Source organism: Sphaerodactylus townsendi, linkage group LG03 (assembly GCF_021028975.2).
Source record: "Sphaerodactylus townsendi isolate TG3544 linkage group LG03, MPM_Stown_v2.3, whole genome shotgun sequence".
Classification (NCBI taxonomy): domain Eukaryota; kingdom Metazoa; phylum Chordata; class Lepidosauria; order Squamata; family Sphaerodactylidae; genus Sphaerodactylus; species Sphaerodactylus townsendi.
Window position 1 is genome coordinate 37211627 of NC_059427.1, and position 18437 is coordinate 37230063.

Consider the following 18437-nt stretch of genomic DNA (forward strand, 5'->3'; position numbering starts at 1 on the left):
AAGACTGAACTGGCAACTCCTTTTGCTCAGCCCATCAACAGCCTTAAAGGCACAGATCTCGCTGATATTCTCATCCCCTCCCTTTTCCTATGTGCACACACAGTCCTATATGCGCACACACTTACTCTCTCACTGCTGCAAGAGAGGCTCCTTTTCAAAACAGAAGCTTGTCAGAAAGAAAGTTTTAAAAATGCCCTCTCCGATTATTGGGGAGCAGAGGGTGGGAGTTGGGGTGGAACCAGAAAGAGACCCTGCCTGATATCGACGTAGCGATATAAGCATTTAGAGAAGTGGGAAGGAGAAGCAGCAACAGGGAGGAGGGGGAAGAAGGCAAAGCAGCGCTGGGGAGTGGGGTGTGGAGACTAGGTGTGCTGGCTGTGGGTGAAGGAAAGAGGCCTGGGGCAAACCTGTGTCCACTAGCAAATTCGCCAGCTCTGGCTGTGAAGCAAAATTACCTTCATGCTATAAGTGGCCTTGCTTGCCGTGGGGAGAATAGAGAGTGAAAGTGGGGCTTGAAAAAATACATCCGTACAAGAAATCTTGCAGTGATGCACATTTGCTCCCATTGCGCAGCAGATGCCTTGTGCATAATTGGCCATAGGGTAGTGGCTACAAAATCAAAATTAGGACCTGCATTTTCAATCAGCTATGAAGCTCACAAGATGACCTTGGTCAGCCCCTTCCTCCCAATCTATACTACCTCACGAAGTATAAGGTTCCATGCTATAGATATCCAAAGAGAAACTCTGTGCAGGCTTGGTAATAATATTTTTCTATAGCCAGATCTGAAAAAACATAGCAGACATAAGACTTGATAAAATTTCCGGGGGGGGGGGGTCCCCCAACCTTGTGTCTGGCATCGAAATAACATCATTATTTTGTTATCCACAACAATATCAGTTGGTTCAGACAGTGAGCAACTTTATCTCTAACTCTGGCAACTCACTACAAAGCTGGAATGCACCCTGGAGTCCATGGAGGAGCGGGGGAGGCAGTGGGGGCAGGTGGGGTGGGTAAGAGGCTACATTCAGAGGAAAAACCATTGTGGAATGGCAAGATAGGCAAATACAAAGACTAATGTCACCACACAAGCAGTTCCCAGACTCACGACAGGAGGCTTGCTAGGGGGACAAAATACAGCAGCTTTGATAGGACCATTAGGGATATGACAGAGAGGAGGTGTGAAGGTAAAATACAGGTGAGAAAACCCATGTACACTGCCTTGAGCTCCTTACAGGGAGATAAAAATGCAACAGACAGATAAGGTGGCTAGTCTTTGTTCATTACTGAAGGTTTTTCCTTTTGTTACAGGTAGGTTTCCAGTTTCCCATGAGCTTCTTTTGGCTTGGAGCTCTAAAGAAAATCTTTCTTTGATGTTCTTTGACTAACAATATGTGCGCTGAAAGACTACAATCCTTCTGGATCCTAACTCCTTCAGTCTTGCTAAGGAAGGTGATTCTTTGTATTGTAAATAACACAAACATGGCTCTGTTCGTATGGAAAAAAAGGATGTTCTTTTTTCCATTTTTGTAACTGAGTCAATGTTTATATTTGAAGTTAATTATAGTCATATATTAACTTTCTCCGGATTTCAACCTTCCTATATATAGTCCTGGAGGGAAGGTGGCTGGGCGTAAGCCTGATCTCCTCAGATCTTGGAAACTAAGCAGGGTCAGTACTTGATGGGAGACCACCAAGGAAGACTCTACAGAGGAAGGAAATGGCAAACCACCTCTGATTCTCACCAGCATTGAAAGACTTTGCTGAGGTTGTCATAAGTTGGTTGTGACTTCATGGCACCCACCCACGTCTGACATCCACACTGAGTCATACAAGATGTTGCTCACACACAGCTGTGTTGCTGCTGGTAAACACAATATGGCCAAATCCAAAGAAAGAAGCCAAGGAACACTGTAATATTATGTACCCCTCTGTTGCAGGGATCTATTGTAAGAATTAATGAAGGACAAGCAGTGGTTATTCAGAGTGGCTTGGGCCCTATTTGTCTAAGAATGGATGGTCAGGGATGGTCTATGAAGAATTACAATAGTGTATCATGAATAAGAATTAACATAACATTTTGAGATGTATCAATAGAAAAGATAGCTTTTCTCATGTGAGCTCTGATGAAAAAGGAAGTGTGTGTCAATATGAGATATATCTCTGAATATCCCTGAATATGAAACGTATGCTAGACAACTGCATAAAATTATTGTGGCCCTATGCCAATTGGTGAGAGATAAGCAAAGCTAAACCACCTGGTTACTCAAAATCCATATGCTATTTACAGTGAGACAAGAATGAAGTAGTGTGTAGTGATATTATTGCGCCTGAAGCTACTCATAACAGTAAGTTTTCAGAACTGAAGATAATAGCAAATTAACCTCTGTCTAGCCAAAAGGAAACTTGCGCTCAGCAGATTATTGAATTGTGTTGTAGACAATCTCTTGTTAGGGCCAGTTCGCTCCTTTATTAAAACTGAGCCCCTCTTCTCAGAAGGAGTGTTTCTATGGCAGTGAACTGATTTGTGGAGTGAGGGGGGGGGGGGCTGCAAGGGTACTGTGCATGAATCCTGATCCACATCTTTTGATGGTAGCAAGGCCAGCAGCACACTTTCAGAAGGAAACATGTCTGCAGCACATACAACTCTGTTGCGCTGCTGCGTCGTGCAGCAAACATGTCAAATGTGGATGGGACAGTTTTGGGTGCCCTTGTCTAAGAGTGGAAGCTGAGTGAAGGCCCAGGGACAACTGAGCATCATCCAGACATGTGTTTGCCACATGAGATACTATGTGTCACTTACACACTGCAAATATAGTTGCCACACAAAGGGTGGTATCCTCCTGAGGGTGGTGGTCTCCTGAGCTGCACAAATCTAATCCTGACTACTGATTGCCACTGGTTCAGTGATGGTCTGAAAAGACTACAATCCTTCTGGATCCTGACGTTCCAGAACAAACTTTGTTCACTTTTCTCTTAAGAATGGCTTTAAATGAAGATCTATTGGACCTGGGTTCTTATGGCTATACTCGTTTCCACTGAAAGATCTAAGCAGAGCTGTAACTTCATTTGCCACATGCTGGACTGTTTTGGTTTTAGAATGCTCCGCTTGGGTCCTAATGCCTACCTAGTTCTGTTAGGTAGGCACTAGGCTCCAAGTGGAGCATTCTAAAACAAAGATGGTCCAGCATGTGGCAGAGGAAGTTACAATTCTACTTAGTTTATTCAGTGGAAAAGAGTATAGATGGCTAGATGATCCTACCTCTTGGACAAGGAGATGAAGGGGGATAAATACAGGTCTAGTGACCCCTTGAACACTACATTTTTATTCCAGCATCAGCTTTTCTAGACTAGAACTTCCTTTGTCAAATTATATGAATTGGTTGTCCATGGTGTCATACAACTATGCTATTTGCAAGTGTGTGTTAAGTGCCATCAAGTCACTTCTGACTCATGGTGACCCTATGACTCAATGTCCTGCAAAATGCCGCATGTCAGGGGTCTGCAACCTGCGGCTCTCCAGACGTTCATGGACTACAATTCCCATCATCCCCTGCCAGCATGGCCAATTGGCTGATGGGATTTGTAGTCCATGAACATCTGGAGAGCTGCAGGTTGCAGACCCCTGCCCTATGTTAACAGTCTTGCTTGGGTCTTGCAAACTGAGGGCTGTGACTTGCTTTATAGAATCTATCCATCTCATGTAGCATTATTCTAATTACTACTTCCTTGGTAATGTGTAAAAAAAGGTCTTACTTTGCACATTTTTACTGACGTAGGTATTTAAAGAAACAGTTCCACTTAAAGCTTGAAAAATATGTTGCAATTTAGCAGCGTACTGCTATATTATACTCTGGGTGAACATTTTTTACACAGGAGCTGTGTAATACATTGTGTTAACAGGAGCTGAATTCTTTGCAATCCCAGAGCCTGGTTTCAGGTACTGAGTTCCTGCCATTAGTGGTCAATTCTTGGCAGCAATTCGATTTCTTTTCCAACTTATATCAGCCTGTAGAGATTGGTATGCAATTCTAGTGCTTTTCACCATATTCTAGCAAGAGCTATGGACCTGGACACAGGAGACTTGTTGACTGTATCTGCTAAGTCATTAATTGTGAGTTAGGGGGCCATAAAAGCCAAGATGATGGACTGAAATTCAGAACATGTTTTATGGAGAGAGTGGCCCAGGTGGTCTGTCCTGATATTTTGCTTCTTTTTCAACATTGCTGCTACAGCCAACGAAGCAAGTGCCTTTGTGGTCTATTACGACAAATCCGTCAATAGGCAAACAATAAAAGCAAGAAGCTGCTTGAGTGTTTGTTACACTTTGACCCTTTCCATTGATCGCCGTCTCCCAGGTTTGAAAACATTCTTAAGGGATTTCAGAAATGCTATTAAGCCAGAAACGCTTCCTCAACAGTCAGCCATTGCTGTTACAAAGTTTTCTTTTATTAAGCACTCTTCTAGTGTCAAAATTATCGAATGTCATGAAATTATTCGAGTCTTACTGGATGGCACACATTTGACTTCTGCCAGCTGAAAATGTCTTACCATTTATTCAGTGGTATCAGTGCCAGCAATTTGGTTGTATGGCAGGTGGGCAGAGACCAGGTAAGGTTGGGGCTTGCCTCGGATTAGCTTTCTGTACTGGCTTTGGCAAAAGTGGAGGAAGCGCTTTTGTGGATCATCTTCAATGAACTGTATTAATTAGTAAAACGCCCTGCCTCGCCTTTCCTTTGTTGCTCATGGTGGCTTACAGCATCATGATTGAAAATATACAAAATACCATAAAATCTTATTAAAAATGCCTGTATCTTAAATACTATGAAAAGCTCTCCCAAACAAAATGGCTCCATAAAACTTCTCAAAAATATATATCTAAAGATGGCGCCCCCCTCATCTTCTCAGGAGACCCATTTCACAGGACGGGAGCCAGTATAGCAAAGGGCTCTAGGAAATACACGGCCAGCCACCTGAAGCATGAGAGTAACTAGAAGTTGGCAACTAGAAGATTGTAGTTAGTACAGAGGGGAATCCCTTCAGAGAGTTCATTCAAAACTTTAATTCAGTGCCAGGGAAACTCAAATCTGGGGTACGGATGGGGGGGCGTCAGACTAATAGAACAACCCCGAGTGGAGTTACACCCTTCTAAACCCACTGAATTCAATGGACTTAGAAGGGTATAACTCTCCTAAGGACTGCACTACAAAGTAAATACTGATGCAATTTAGATCATGTCCTGGTTTGTCACTCAATTTCATGCTTTTTAGTGAATTTTGGTACTTGAATAAATTTTGAATGAGGTTGCAGGGAAAGAAAATCTTGACTGAGACTGTGGCTCCTTCTGCACATGCAGAATAATGCACTTTCAAGCTGCTTTCAGTGCTCTTTGAAGCTGTGTGGAATGGCAAAATCCACATGCATACAGTTGTGAAAGTGGTTTGAAAATGCATTATTCTGCGTGTGTGGAAGGGGCCTGTGAGAAGAATAACATGACATGCTGGACAAATAAATCCCTTGGTTTGCAATGAAGGAAGCTTCTGTACATACTACATGCTCACTTTTCAATATACTTGTATATCCACATGGTAAAGAAACTCATGGGTTGAAGATTTCCTGCAACAAAGGAAAGTTTTATTCTGATGGAACACAGCTCCTTCTACCAGAAAAAGGTTCCTTAGCTAATGAAAAGGAGTTGCAGAATTCAGCCTCTTTTTGATAATGGAGGCTGAGATTCTTGTGAATCTATGGTATGCTTCAATGTTTTGCTTTTGATAACATGCTTCCACAGAAAATATTTTATGTAGAATGATAAACATAAATGGAAGTATAATAAAACTGATCAGGAAAACCGATGGACTTGTGTCTGCTTATATGCCAGCTGAGGACATGCTCTCTTATCCTTTAATTACATAACGAACAATTAACAGCATATGGAAGTGAATAAACACTAATTTCATGGCGACTGCACTCAGAATTGCGGAAGAACCAGTGTTACTCGCAACCATATTTCCAATACATTTTGGTAGCACGCAAGCATAATTTTAATGCAATGGCTAAGTTCTAGGCATGTGAAAATTTATTGAAAGATTTTGTATTAAATGACTACATCTAGTTATTACTCATACCTCTAATTCTAGCTCTTCTCTGTCCATTTCTTGATGAATGCCTCCCATGTAATCATTTGGGTCATAGTATTCATGCCCTGATGAATGCCTGGGAAAATAAAGCACAGTTTAGGTTATCACTTGCTATTCTAATTAACATATTAATCCTCCCCGAGCTTCATGGCAGATCATCACTAAAGTGTCTTGCGTACATCCATGCCGAGGTGATGCCAGTGATCAATGGTGTTGAGGGCTGTAAGCTTGTTAAACAAAAAGCAAACAAATATAAAATCCGTCTTCTTTGCTTAACATGCAGGGGCTAAACCACTAGAGAGACAAACAGTTAATTTCAGCCAGCAGTCCTGAAAGAACAGGCAATTGTTTCTGCTTTTGTGTGCTATCACGAAAGTAGGAACTATAGGATGCTAAGGCATGGGAAACAATGGTTTCAATGTGTGTATGTTGTGTATCTGAATATTCTCAATAAAATAGTCCATCAAAACACAACTCTTGTTAGGCTGGGCTCAATACAAGTTCAGGAACATGGGGGTATGCAAATAAACACCATTTGGAATTGAAAGATTTCCATAATAAAAGGACGGAAGTAGTACATTTTTTAAGTTAGCTAAAATATTATTAAGCCTACTTAAAAGTTTGATCAAAATCCTCAGAGCCCTTTCAGTCAAGAGTCAGGTCTTGGTCACAATGTTTTAGTGCCCATGAGATAAACTTTCTCTCTCCTCCCACCCCACACACCTTCTTTGATTTGGTTCTCAACATATATTGATACATACTTCTGAGACAAGAAGTCTGTATGAATATGCAGGACTGAATCAAAGCAAGGAGGAAAAAGAGGGACTGGGGGCAGGAAAAGAGTTAGCCTTCACATTTTGCAGTGAAATGTTAACACTTTGTCCAAACTTTCAAAAGGAGAACTGGTTGCTTAACAAGAAGAAGAGCTAAGTGAGTAGACATTTCTGCTATTGTTCCATACCAGCAGAACAATGGAGTAAGCTCTGGCTTGTGAACCCTTTCTTCTTCCTCTCATTTCATGCATCATTCCATTACTTCCTTTGCAGAGCAGTAATAATACATTAGATCAGTGGGGAACACAACCATCATCCAGATTCATGCATGTAATGGCAAATGATTTTTTTTTTGCCATAATACTGGAGCATCTTTCATGATGGCAGCATCAATGGTGACCAGGCTGAGGCCTCAATTTACTACTGGTAATTTCCCTGATAGCTGGCTCAATGGTGTACCTGAAACACCATGAAAAGGGGATCAAAGCAGGGGATCTCCCACCTTGGCGACTTCATTTGGTAATCACTGGCTATGTAAATGTACATTCAGATCATGCAGTTGCCAACTCCGGGTTGCGAAATACCTGGGGCTGGAGTCTGGGGAGGGAGAGGTTTGGGGGGGATTTCAGTGGGGTATAATGACATAGAGTCCACCCTGCAAAAACCATTTTCTCCAGAGGAACTGATCTCTATTGCTTTGAGAGTAGTTATAATTCTGGGAGATGTCCAGGCCCTACCTTGAGGTTGGACAAAATGAGAAACTATTGGACTGTTAAGTCATTCTGTCTTAGAGTAATTAACAATGGAATCAATGGGAGTCACTCCTAAATGTATCTATATTATATGTAAATACATCATGTATTTATATTGAAAGCCCATGTAATTTCCAAAGATCCTTTCAAAAATATGGAGATTAGTTAAAAGAAAGGTGAATGGAAGAGTCAGGCAGGCCTAATCCCTTCAAGAAACATGACAGGTTATCAAAAACCATTATAACAGAAGCTCAGATAAAATCTATACCACAGATCAGTAAGGGTACTAACAAGACCACAGCAATGCAAATGTGGTTAAACAGGGTGATGGAAGCCATAAAAAGCAAACAGTAGTTTCTGTTAAAAAGTGTAAGTCCTGATCAAATGAGGGTGGGAAAACTCTAAAAATAAGTTGACAATAGAGACAAACAGGGAATTTTAGGAGCAAACTGATAGGAAGCCATGACAATTACTTTTGATATTGATAGGCACAGAGCAAGCTCTGTCCTCAGAGCAAAAGCTCTGACCAAGTCTGTACGTCTTCTTGACCCAAACCAATGGTCAGAAGGCAAGGTGGGATGTTTTGTGGAGGTATAAATTATGTTACGTTGACACCCAGCCCTTTGAACCTCCTCCTGCCTGCTTGTAGAAAGAGAGTTCCCATTCTGCGCAGAATCGAAAGACAACAATAAATCTCTGAACACTGAAGAAGTTTTTGGATGGTTACTTTTGCTCTGAGGACAGAGCGTGCTCTGTGCCTATCAATATCTTAAAAGCCGGAATCTACACAGGGAGTATCTTTAAACAACAAAAGGTGTGAAAGAGCTGCTGGCAAAGCTTGCAAAGGAGCTAAATGAACTATTTGCATGAGCCCTCACTGCAGAAGTTGGCTGAGAGATAGTCACTCATGCAACATTATTTTAGTGCAAATTTGTTTTAGCCACATCTTTTAAAACAGTGTATTTTTAACAGGGGTTTGCAGGGGTTATCTCTTTTTCTCCTTAAGGCTACTAGGAGCTGAGACTGCTGGAGGTGGGGCTTAACAGGGGTTAACAGAGGTTACTCTTTGTCCTGGGCTGCTAAAGGTGGGGCTCCTGAGGTGAGTCATTCAGTCTTTAGTTCAGTCTCTGGAACCAGCAATTTCTTTCTTTTTTCTTTTTAAAAATAAATTAATTAATTAATTAATAAGGACATTTCTTGAGGGATAGTAGGTACAGATAGCTCCAAGGGGCACTGACTAAAAGTTTAATATCTAAATATCTAAACAAAAGCAGATATGAAGGCAGGAAGCCAGCAGGGGGATGGGGGCTTGCCAGTGTTTTGCACTGAGTGTCACATGTATGACTATCTGCCACTAGGCCAGAAGTCGTGGGTGTGCCCTCGCTGCAATGAGCTCCTGGCACTCAAGGAACGTGTCCGTTCTCTTGAAGCCAAGGTGGCAGACCTGGAGAAGCTGAAAGAGGCAGAGAGGGTGACAGACGAGGCTTTCAGGGACCTAACAGCCGGGTCCCACTCCCAAGGTGACATCTCTTCAGATGTCATGGAGAATGAAGGTCTGGGGGACGGAGGGTGCCAGTCTGAGGTGGGGGAAGATGCTCCCTTAGATGGGACCCCTTCCTTAGCTGGTGGTCAGATATCCTCTCGCACTGAGGATACCCCTCGGGGAGGTGGGGGGCTCCTTGTAGTGGGTGATTCGATCATCAGGAATATAGAGAGTTGGGTTTGTGACAGGCGTGATGACCGCGTGGTGACTTGCCTGCCTGGTGCGAAGGTTGCGGATGTCACGCTACGTCTAGATAGGCTGTTAGACAGTGCTGGGGTGGAGTCAGCAGTTGTGGTCCACATTGGTACCAATGACATTGGGAAATGTAGCCGGGAGGTTCTGGAAGCTAAATTTAGGCTGCTAGGAAAAAGGTTAAAATCCAAGGACCCCAAGGTGGCATTCTCTGAAATGCTACCGTTCCATGCAGAAGGCGAGAGCTAGGCAAAAGCTGAGGAGATACAGGAGGTCTCAATGGTGGATGAGAGAAGGTGGTGCAAGGCAGAGGGTTTCAGATTTGTCAGGAACTGGGGAACCTTTTGGGATAAGGCAGGCCTGTACAAAAGGGACGGGCTTCATCTTAACCAAAGAGGAACCAGGCTGCTGGCGCTCAACATTAAAAGGTGGCAGAACAGCTTTTAAACTGATTCCTGGGGGGAAAGCCGACAGGAGCTGAGGTGACTTCGGTTCGGAATACAGAGTCCATGGGGATGCAGACAGAGAAGGAGGTTTTTTTAAATCAACCACATACAAGTGAGGAACATAGCAATGTGATAAGTGATAGTGTCTACAAAAGGCTAGAGGGCAAAACACATAAATCCCAGGTTAGGGACAGAGACAGAGTATACAAGTGTCTCTATGCTAATAGTAGAAGCGTCGATCTAAAATGGAGAGCTGGAGTACAGAGTTTTGAAGGAGGACATTGATATAGTGGGCATCACAGAGACATGGTGGAATGAGGAGAACCAGTGGGATGCTGTTATCCCAGGTTACAGGCTCTACAGGAAGGATAGGACAGGGCGTATTGGGGGTGGGGTGGCCCTCTACATCAAAGAGAGCATAGTGTCACATAAAATAGACAATGCAGGGGGGAGCTGATTCCTCTACAGAAGCACTGTGGATATCAATACCAGGGGTGAAGCATAGTTTAACATTAGGAATATATTATCGTCTCCCTGACCAAAGCGCACAAGAGGATTCTGAGATGGAAAAGGAAATTAGAGAGGCCAACAAAAGCAAAAATGTCGTGGTAATGGGCGATTTTAACTATCCCCATATAAACTGGAAAAATGCATGTTCAGGTCATAGTAAGGAGAGAACATTCCTGGATATGCTAAATGACTGTGGCTTAGAGCAGATGGTTGTAGAACCAACCAGGGGAGATGTGATCCTAGATCTAATTCTATGTGAGACCCAGGACCTGGTGCGGGAAGTCAGTGTTGTTGAGCCGATAGGGAACAGCGACCACAATGCTGTCAGATTCAGTATCTCTGCATGCGAACAAGTGACAACTACTAATGTAGTTACATTAGCCTTCAGAAAGGGAAATTTCTCAAAGATGAGGGGGATAGTCTTGGGAAGCTGAAAGGGAACATCAAGAGAGTCAAAAAATGTCCAAGATGCTTGGAGGTTATTTAAAAAACACAGTCTTAAAAGCTCAGCTGGAATGTGTTCCACAGGTTAGGAAAGGCAGCGCCCAGTCCAAAAGAAAGACACCATGGTTAACAAGGGGCGCTTGGAGGAAATTATTAGGGGAAAAAAGATGTCTTTTAGAAAATGGAAGTCCAACTTAACTGATAAAGAATACCAGAGAGAACACAAATGGTGGCAAAAGAGAAGCAAGTTAGCTGTAAGGGAGGCAAAAAAGGATTATGAGGAACGCATGGCTGTGAACATCAAAACCAGCAACAAACAGTTCTTCAAGTACATCAAAAGCAGGAAGCCAGCAAGGGAAGCGGTAGGCCCGTTAGATGACAAAGGAACAAAGGGTGTGCTAAAAGATGACAGGGAGATTGCAGAAAAGCTGAATGAATTCTTTGCATCTGTCTTCACCCAAGAGGAGGTGAGGAAAATTCCTGCACCTGAACCAAGCTTCTTAGGAGGCGAATCCGAGGAACTAACAAAGATAGTGGTAGACAAGGAAGAAGTTCTGGCAGCCATTGATAAACTAAATGCTACCAAATCCCCTGGCCCAGACTGCATTCACCCAAGAGTTCTTAAAGAGCTCAAGCATGAAATTGCTGATCTTCTCACTTTAATATGCAACTTATCCTTGAAATCAGGCTCCATCCCTGAAGACTGGAAGATGGCCAATGTCACACCAATCTTTAAGAAAGGATCTAGGGGGGACCCGGGAAATTACAGGCCAGTCAGTTTGACATCTGTTCCTGGTAAATTAATAGAATCTGTCATTAAAGATAAAATTATAAAACATGTACAAAAGCAAAACCTGCTGAGAAGGAGTCAGCATGGCTTTTGCAGAGGCAAATCCTGTCTTACAAACTTACTAGAGTTCTTTGAGGATGTAAATAGGCATGTGGATAAGGGGGAACCAGTGGACATTGTCTACTTGGATTTCCAAAAGGCTTTTGACAAAGTTCCTCACCAGAGACTATTGAGAAAACTCAGCAATGAAGGAATAAGAGGGGAAGTCCTCCTATGGATTAAAAACTGGTTGAGAAACAGGAAGCAAAGAGTGGGTGTAAATGGGAAATTCTCACAATGGAGAGATGTGGGGAGTGGTGTCCCCCAAGGATCCGTATTGGGACCAGTGCTCTTTAACCTATTCATAAATGACCTGGAAGTAGGGGTGGGTAGCGTGGTGGCCAAGTTTGCAGATGATACCAAATTATGTAGGGTGGTGAGAACCACAAAGGATTGCGAGGAGCTCCAAGCGGACCTTGATAAATTAGGTGAGTGGGCTAAGAAATGGCAAATGCAGTTCAATGTAGCAAAATGCAAAGTGATGCACATAGGGGCAAAAAATCCAAACTTCACATAACATCGGCTACAGGGGTCAGTGCTATCAGTCACAGACCAGGAAAGGGATTTGGGCGTCTTAATTGATAGTTCCATGGGAATGTCAACTCAATGTATGGCAGCTGTGAAAAAGACGAACTCTATGCTGGGGATAATCAGGAAAGGAATTGATAATAAAACTGCAAAGATTGTCATGCCCTTATATAAAGCCGTGGTGCGACCGCACTTGGAGTACTGTGTTCAGTTCTGGTCACCACATCTCAAAAAGGATATTGAAGAGATAGAAAAAGTGCAGAGAAGGGCAACGAGGATGATTGAGGGACTGGAGCACCTTCCTTATGAGGAAAGGCTGCAGCGTTTGGGACTCTTCAGTTTGGAGAGGAGACGTCTGAGGGGGGATATGATTGAAGTCTATAAAATTATGCATGGGGTAGAAAATGTTGACAGAGAGAAATTTTTCTCTCTTTCTCACAATACTAGAACCAGGGGGCATTCATTGAAAATGCTGGGGGGAAGAATTAGAACTAATAAAAGGAAACACTTCTTCACGCAACGTGTGATTGGTGTTTGGAATATGCTGCCACAGGAGGTGGTGATGGCCACTAACCTGGATAGCTTTAAAAGGGGCTTGGACAGATTTATGGAGGAGAAGTCAATTTATGGCTACCAATCTTGATCCTCTTTGATCTGAGATTGCAAATGCCTTAACAGTCCAGGTGCTCGGGAGCAACAGCCGCAGAAGGCCATTGCTTTCACATCCTACATGTGAACTCCCAAAGGCACCTGGTGGGCCACTGCGAGTAGCAGAGAGCTGGACTAGATGGACTCTGGTCTGATCCAGCTGGCTTGTTCTTATGTTAGTGGAGACTGACTGAGAAACAGAAGTAATAAAGGTAGACTTGGGGCTAATTAACAAATTATAATTAACAAACTGGGCATGTGGCATTTTCCCAAGAACTCAAATATGAAACTGCTCTACCAAGAATATGCAATTTATCATTAAAATTAACCAGTCCACTTGCTATCAGAATGAAAGATCTAACAGTCTTTTTCTCCCTGAAACAAAACAGGAGTAGGAAGAATCCTGAAAATTCCACCCAATTTCTGTTTTGGTAAATGGGAAGAAAAGAATAAAGCTATAATTCTTAAATGCAGAGAGAGGCAAATTTTGCTGAATATTAATGAGTATAACTTGTGAAAAAAGAAATCCTGCCACACAAACATTTTTCCAAGTACCTTACCCAAGAATTCTAAATAAAGCCAGCAGTCAGAATAAGAGGATAGGGTCCAGTTATACTCCCATAAGAAAGCAGAGAGTAGAAATAAATAGGCAGTCCACGAGTGGATTTTAGAAATGGGATAATTCAAAGTCTGTATTGGGACTGGTGCTATTTAAGTTACTGATGTTATTTAAGTTATGGAGTCACAGGTGAGCAGAGATGGCGTGTGGGAAAGGGACAGATTTTTTTTAAAGCCAGCATTGCAACACCTTCATACAAATTTGTGGTGCAAGATTAGGATTGCTGCATCACAATAGGAATATTACAAAATTAGTCTTTAGCTGGGGGATCTGCCAAACTCAATAGAGGGACCCCATCCTCTCCACTTACTGTCCCCTTCCATGCCCACACATTTATGTCACTGTCTTTATTCCTGCCTGGGCCATGCAGAAATGATAGTGGCCCCTGTTTATCCTCCCCTGCCCATCTCCCTCAAAATGGTGCCTGAGATCTTGGTCTCTTTCCTAAAATGTTAATTTTTTGGTGTTTTGGGGATTTTTCTGCAAACCTGGGGAGGTCAATAGAAAATATCCATATCTGTACCTGGCCCCATTTTTGGGTTTTTTTTCATCCACATGGGGGCCAGGTTCAGAATAAGATATAGGACAATTAAGTAGGTCATGAGTTTAGAAGAATTTGTAAACAGTGCGGGGAGAGTAGTTAGAGAAAAATTCTCTTAGACCTCAGACCTAGACACTAGAATCCAAGATCATTTAAAGAATTGCTTAGTAGAATGTTCACTAAGGATAAAATGAAGTAAGATTCCAGGGATTCTCATGATCGCCAGAAGCTTGACAGGTAATGCCTAACTCTGCAAAAAGAAGCCTAAATAGGATACAGATCACATTCCAAGTCAACTTGAAAGCATTTTGAAGCAAAAACACGGACCAAAGTTCAGCTGTTTAGAAACCCATCTTTTCATGGTCAAGAGATATACAGATCTAAAACTACATTTCACTTCAAAAGTGCCTTTTTATCAATAATATCATTGCAACTTTCTGCACATAAAATGGACAGATGTCCATCACAAATACTGGCAAATTTCTGGCAAATTTCTACCATTTCTTGCTACAGAAATAAGTATCAAGTATTCATGTAGATTAATAGTGGACCGTGAAGGAAGTTCTTTCTTACATTAACAGTATGGGTGGGCGAGTGAGTGACTAAGGAAGCAATTTATTTTTTAATTTGGAGGTGCAAAAGTATCAGAACATTGCTAGCAGTAATTAAAAATTGATTCTCGAAATTCCTTGACAGTATTCTAAAGAAATATCAGCCCTTGAGAACAACTTATTTACGTAACATTGCCACAGGATTATAATAAAGTAATTAATATACTGGAACAGAAGGTAGTTGCTCTTAGCTGTGTGAAATTTATGTTCCCCATGACAAAGACAGCAGCAACGTAATGCCATTTTATTTGATAGAGATTCTAATGGTGTGTAAGCTGCAGGAATTTTCAGAGGGGTTTTTAAAACTGTATTTTGTATATTTTAAAATAGGTTTAAAATGAGGAAAGGTGGAGTATATATATTGTAACAAATAAGCAAAGACTGAAAGGCCGTGATCCCATTTTTAGGGAATGCCATAGAGCACATGCTTTGGGGGCAAATGGTTCAGTCTCTGGTATCTCTATTGGTACACTGAAACACTCATGAAAGATCCCATGAGCTGCTCCAATCCAAGTAGTCCATAGTGAACCAGCTGGATTCAATGTCTTGAGTACAGAACAGTTATACAGATGCATGTCCATTTTGACATGTATCAACTTTTGTGCATATGTGTGGCTTTTAATATTTTTTTACATTTTTTGGGAAAGGAAGGAGAGAAGACAGATCCCATCAAATGTGAGAAACTTAGCAGGGTCATTACTTGGATGGAAAACTATTAAGGAAGACTCTACAAAGGAAGGCAATGACAAACCACCTCTGCTTATCATTTGTCTTAAAAGCCCTTCCTGGACTCACCATAAGTTGGTTACAACCTGATGACACATACCTAAGTATGGGGAAGTGAAAACAGCATCCTTGCCTTGCATCACAGAAGGAACAAGATTTAGTTTGTATGAATGCCTTTGGTGACAGCAGCCTTCAAAAATCGAAATCGTCATTCATGGGACTGCTGATCAAAAGACTAAGGATTTCAGATAGTTTCATTATGTGCAAATCATTAGAGGGTTGCTTTTTTAAAAACATATTACTAGATTTGACAAACTGTCTCCCTTTCCACAGTTTCTTCTGCATCATTAAAAACTGACACTAAACATCTGGACCACTTCTAATTTCCAAATGGTGGTCTGCAATCAAGCATTCACAAAAACCTAAATGCCGTTAAGGTTTTGGAATGTTGTCGGATACAGGCTGTTGTTTTGCATATTATTTCTGATTACAGAAATAAGGGTTTTTTTTACACCAGGTGACGTTAGGCCAATTCCTCACTCTCAGCCTAATATAGTTCATGAGGCTTTTGTGGGGATTAAAAAAAACAACAGGAAGAGATGTATGTTGATGTCAACTCCTTGAAGGAACAGTGTGGAAGGTGGGTAAAGATGAATGATGTGTTCTATTCCTATGTGCATCTTCTTTATTAGATAGACACACTGCATTTTCTGGACTCTTCAGAATCTATCATACCTCTAGAGAACATCCCTATGTCTTTTACAGGAATCTGAAATGCAGCCTTCCATTATTTGCATTAGTAGTGTCGTTCCAGTGACTGCTGCCTTTCATGTTATACACTGTGGTTTTTTAAAGAAAGTATTTAGAGCTTTAATGAAATTGATACTTACTCTTCAGGTAAGAGATAAGGATCCAGTACTGTAACTGGTGGAGTAGATGAGCCCATCTTGGTTAGAGCCATGATGTGTTCAAAGGTGATATCGGTCTGAGTGCCCATATCAACTAGGAGGCATTCATGAGAGGAACTGAAGATTTTCGTACGCGGGGCTCTCCTAAGGACCTGTACCACAATAGGATCTTTAGCTGTTTTGAATGCTTCTACTGCTTGATCGTGGGTTGCTTTAGATAAGTCTTTTCCATTTACCTTTGGAGAAAGAAAAAAATAAGAACAAGAAAATAAGTCCTATTCTTCTAGAATTTCCTTTGTAAAAAGCTTTTTTTCCAAGTGTCAAGCAATGGACATTTTTTGAGCTTTCTATTATGACAGAAGTTCTTCAGTCCTTTGCTCCAACCTAGCAATAATGACCAAGAAGGGCAGCCATTTCATACTGGAGGAACCCCTGTGGAACAATGTTTCAAAGGTATACCCATGTTTCTCCAAAAATAAGATAGGGTGTTATATTAATTTTTGCTCTGAAAGAAGCGTTAGGGCTTATTTTCAGGGGAATGTCTTATTTTTCCCCATGATTTTGGCCCCCCCCCCCAGCGTGACCAGATCAGCTGTGCTGGGGAATCTGTAACCAGGGCTTATTTTGGGAGTAGGGCTTATATTTCAAGCATCCCCAAAAAATCCCCCCAAAATCATGCTAGGGCTTATTTTCAGGTAGGTCTTATTTTCGGGGAAACAGGGTACTTAGTGGGTGTTTTTTAAGAGGACCCAGATTTCCTCCACTGGGAATTTTCAAAAGCCAGATTCACTGCCGCTTTCAAGGGACACTTTGGGAGTAAAAGGAAAAGTTTGACAGATCATAATAAACTTGTACTGTACTTCTGGGCACAAAGGATAGTAGTTTTAAACTGAAGTATCACCACTGCTGTGTTTTGGCTCTCAACTATAGAAAAAGAACTTGATGCCGGAAGTAAAAGGGGCCACATCCACTAATAAAGAGAATACAATGTTCTGACTCGCCCCATGCAACATTATAGATTAATCTCCTGCTTCCCAGAGTCACAATTGACCTTAGAAGTGATCTTCAAAACTTTCTTCCTCATCTATTATTATTTTAAATAACACTCATTCATTTTAATGGCTCAGAGAATGTCCCAAAGTTCAGGCTGCTGCAGTCCTACTTCTAAGGTAAGCCCTATATATAAAATTCAACCCGTTCACAGACTTTGAGGCGTCTCACCTTACCGAATGCCCTTTCTTCTTGGAAACAGACACTGAGAAGATTGAAGTTCTAGTATGTCTTGTAATCACATATGAACACATTTCCTTGCACTTTAAATATACCACTGATCCACTCTAAAGTGTGCTGTTTTAACCCCTCTCCCCTGGTCCACTATTACTGTATGAACAAGTCAATTTTAACTGAGCAAGCAATTTATTTTGCAGGAGTTTATACAGAGAAAACTGTGCTAATATGGAGGGAAGAGATATTCAGTAGGAACAGCAAAGCAACTCAATCTGTTCTCCATACATGTGTTGGCCAGCCATGTGGCTAACACAATGCCAACGGAACGTAATCTGCTCTGAATGCTTCCCACATTGATTCAAAACAGAGATCTAAGGCTCCTTTCCTGCAGACTGAATCAATAAACTCTTCAAAATCCTGAGCTGTGTGGATGAACTGAACTATACTATACTATACTATTTCCACCAGGCCCGCCAGTTTCCAAAAGCAATTTATACTATTCTCCTATACTATTCTCCTATCTTTTGAGACTGGTTAAATGGAGAGTATATGACTAGCTCAAAGTCATAGCAAAAGCTTCCATGGCAGAGTGTGGATTTGAACCAGGGTCTCCCAGAACCTAATCTGGACGATCTATGGTAGGCTCACTGCTGTTGAAATGTAGTAAGCACCTCTGGTTGGGTTAGTCGTGCAAGTCATCTTGTAGCAGATTTTGCAGTAGTTGCTGTCACTCTAGCTCCAATGAGTCTTCTCTAAAGGGCAAAATAGCCGTGGACAGAGGTCCTGTTCTTATCTACTAGGTTTTTACTGACTGAAATCAAGGGCTGAATACTGGCAATACTGTTATGGTTACTTACCAGTGGCAACTGAGGGCATTTTCATTTTAAAGCTACAGGCACTGATTTAGGGGTTTTAGAGGGTTTTAACAATGCCTCTAGGG

At 41.8% G+C, this 18437-nt stretch overlaps 1 protein-coding gene across 5 annotated transcripts in view; it reads right to left on the reverse strand.

Moving 5' to 3' along the window:
- The window catches only part of PDZRN3 (PDZ domain containing ring finger 3), a 235090-nt gene that overhangs the window by 23850 nt on the left and 192803 nt on the right, over window positions 1–18437 (reverse strand). For all 5 annotated transcript variants that reach the window (XM_048490218.1, XM_048490219.1, XM_048490220.1 and 2 more), the window contains 2 exons: window positions 16253–16506; window positions 6129–6216 (listed from right to left, as the gene is read on the reverse strand). In XM_048490218.1, coding sequence (XP_048346175.1) covers window positions 6129–6216; window positions 16253–16506 — 342 coding nt within the window. The remainder of the gene's footprint in view (window positions 1–6128; window positions 6217–16252; window positions 16507–18437) is intronic.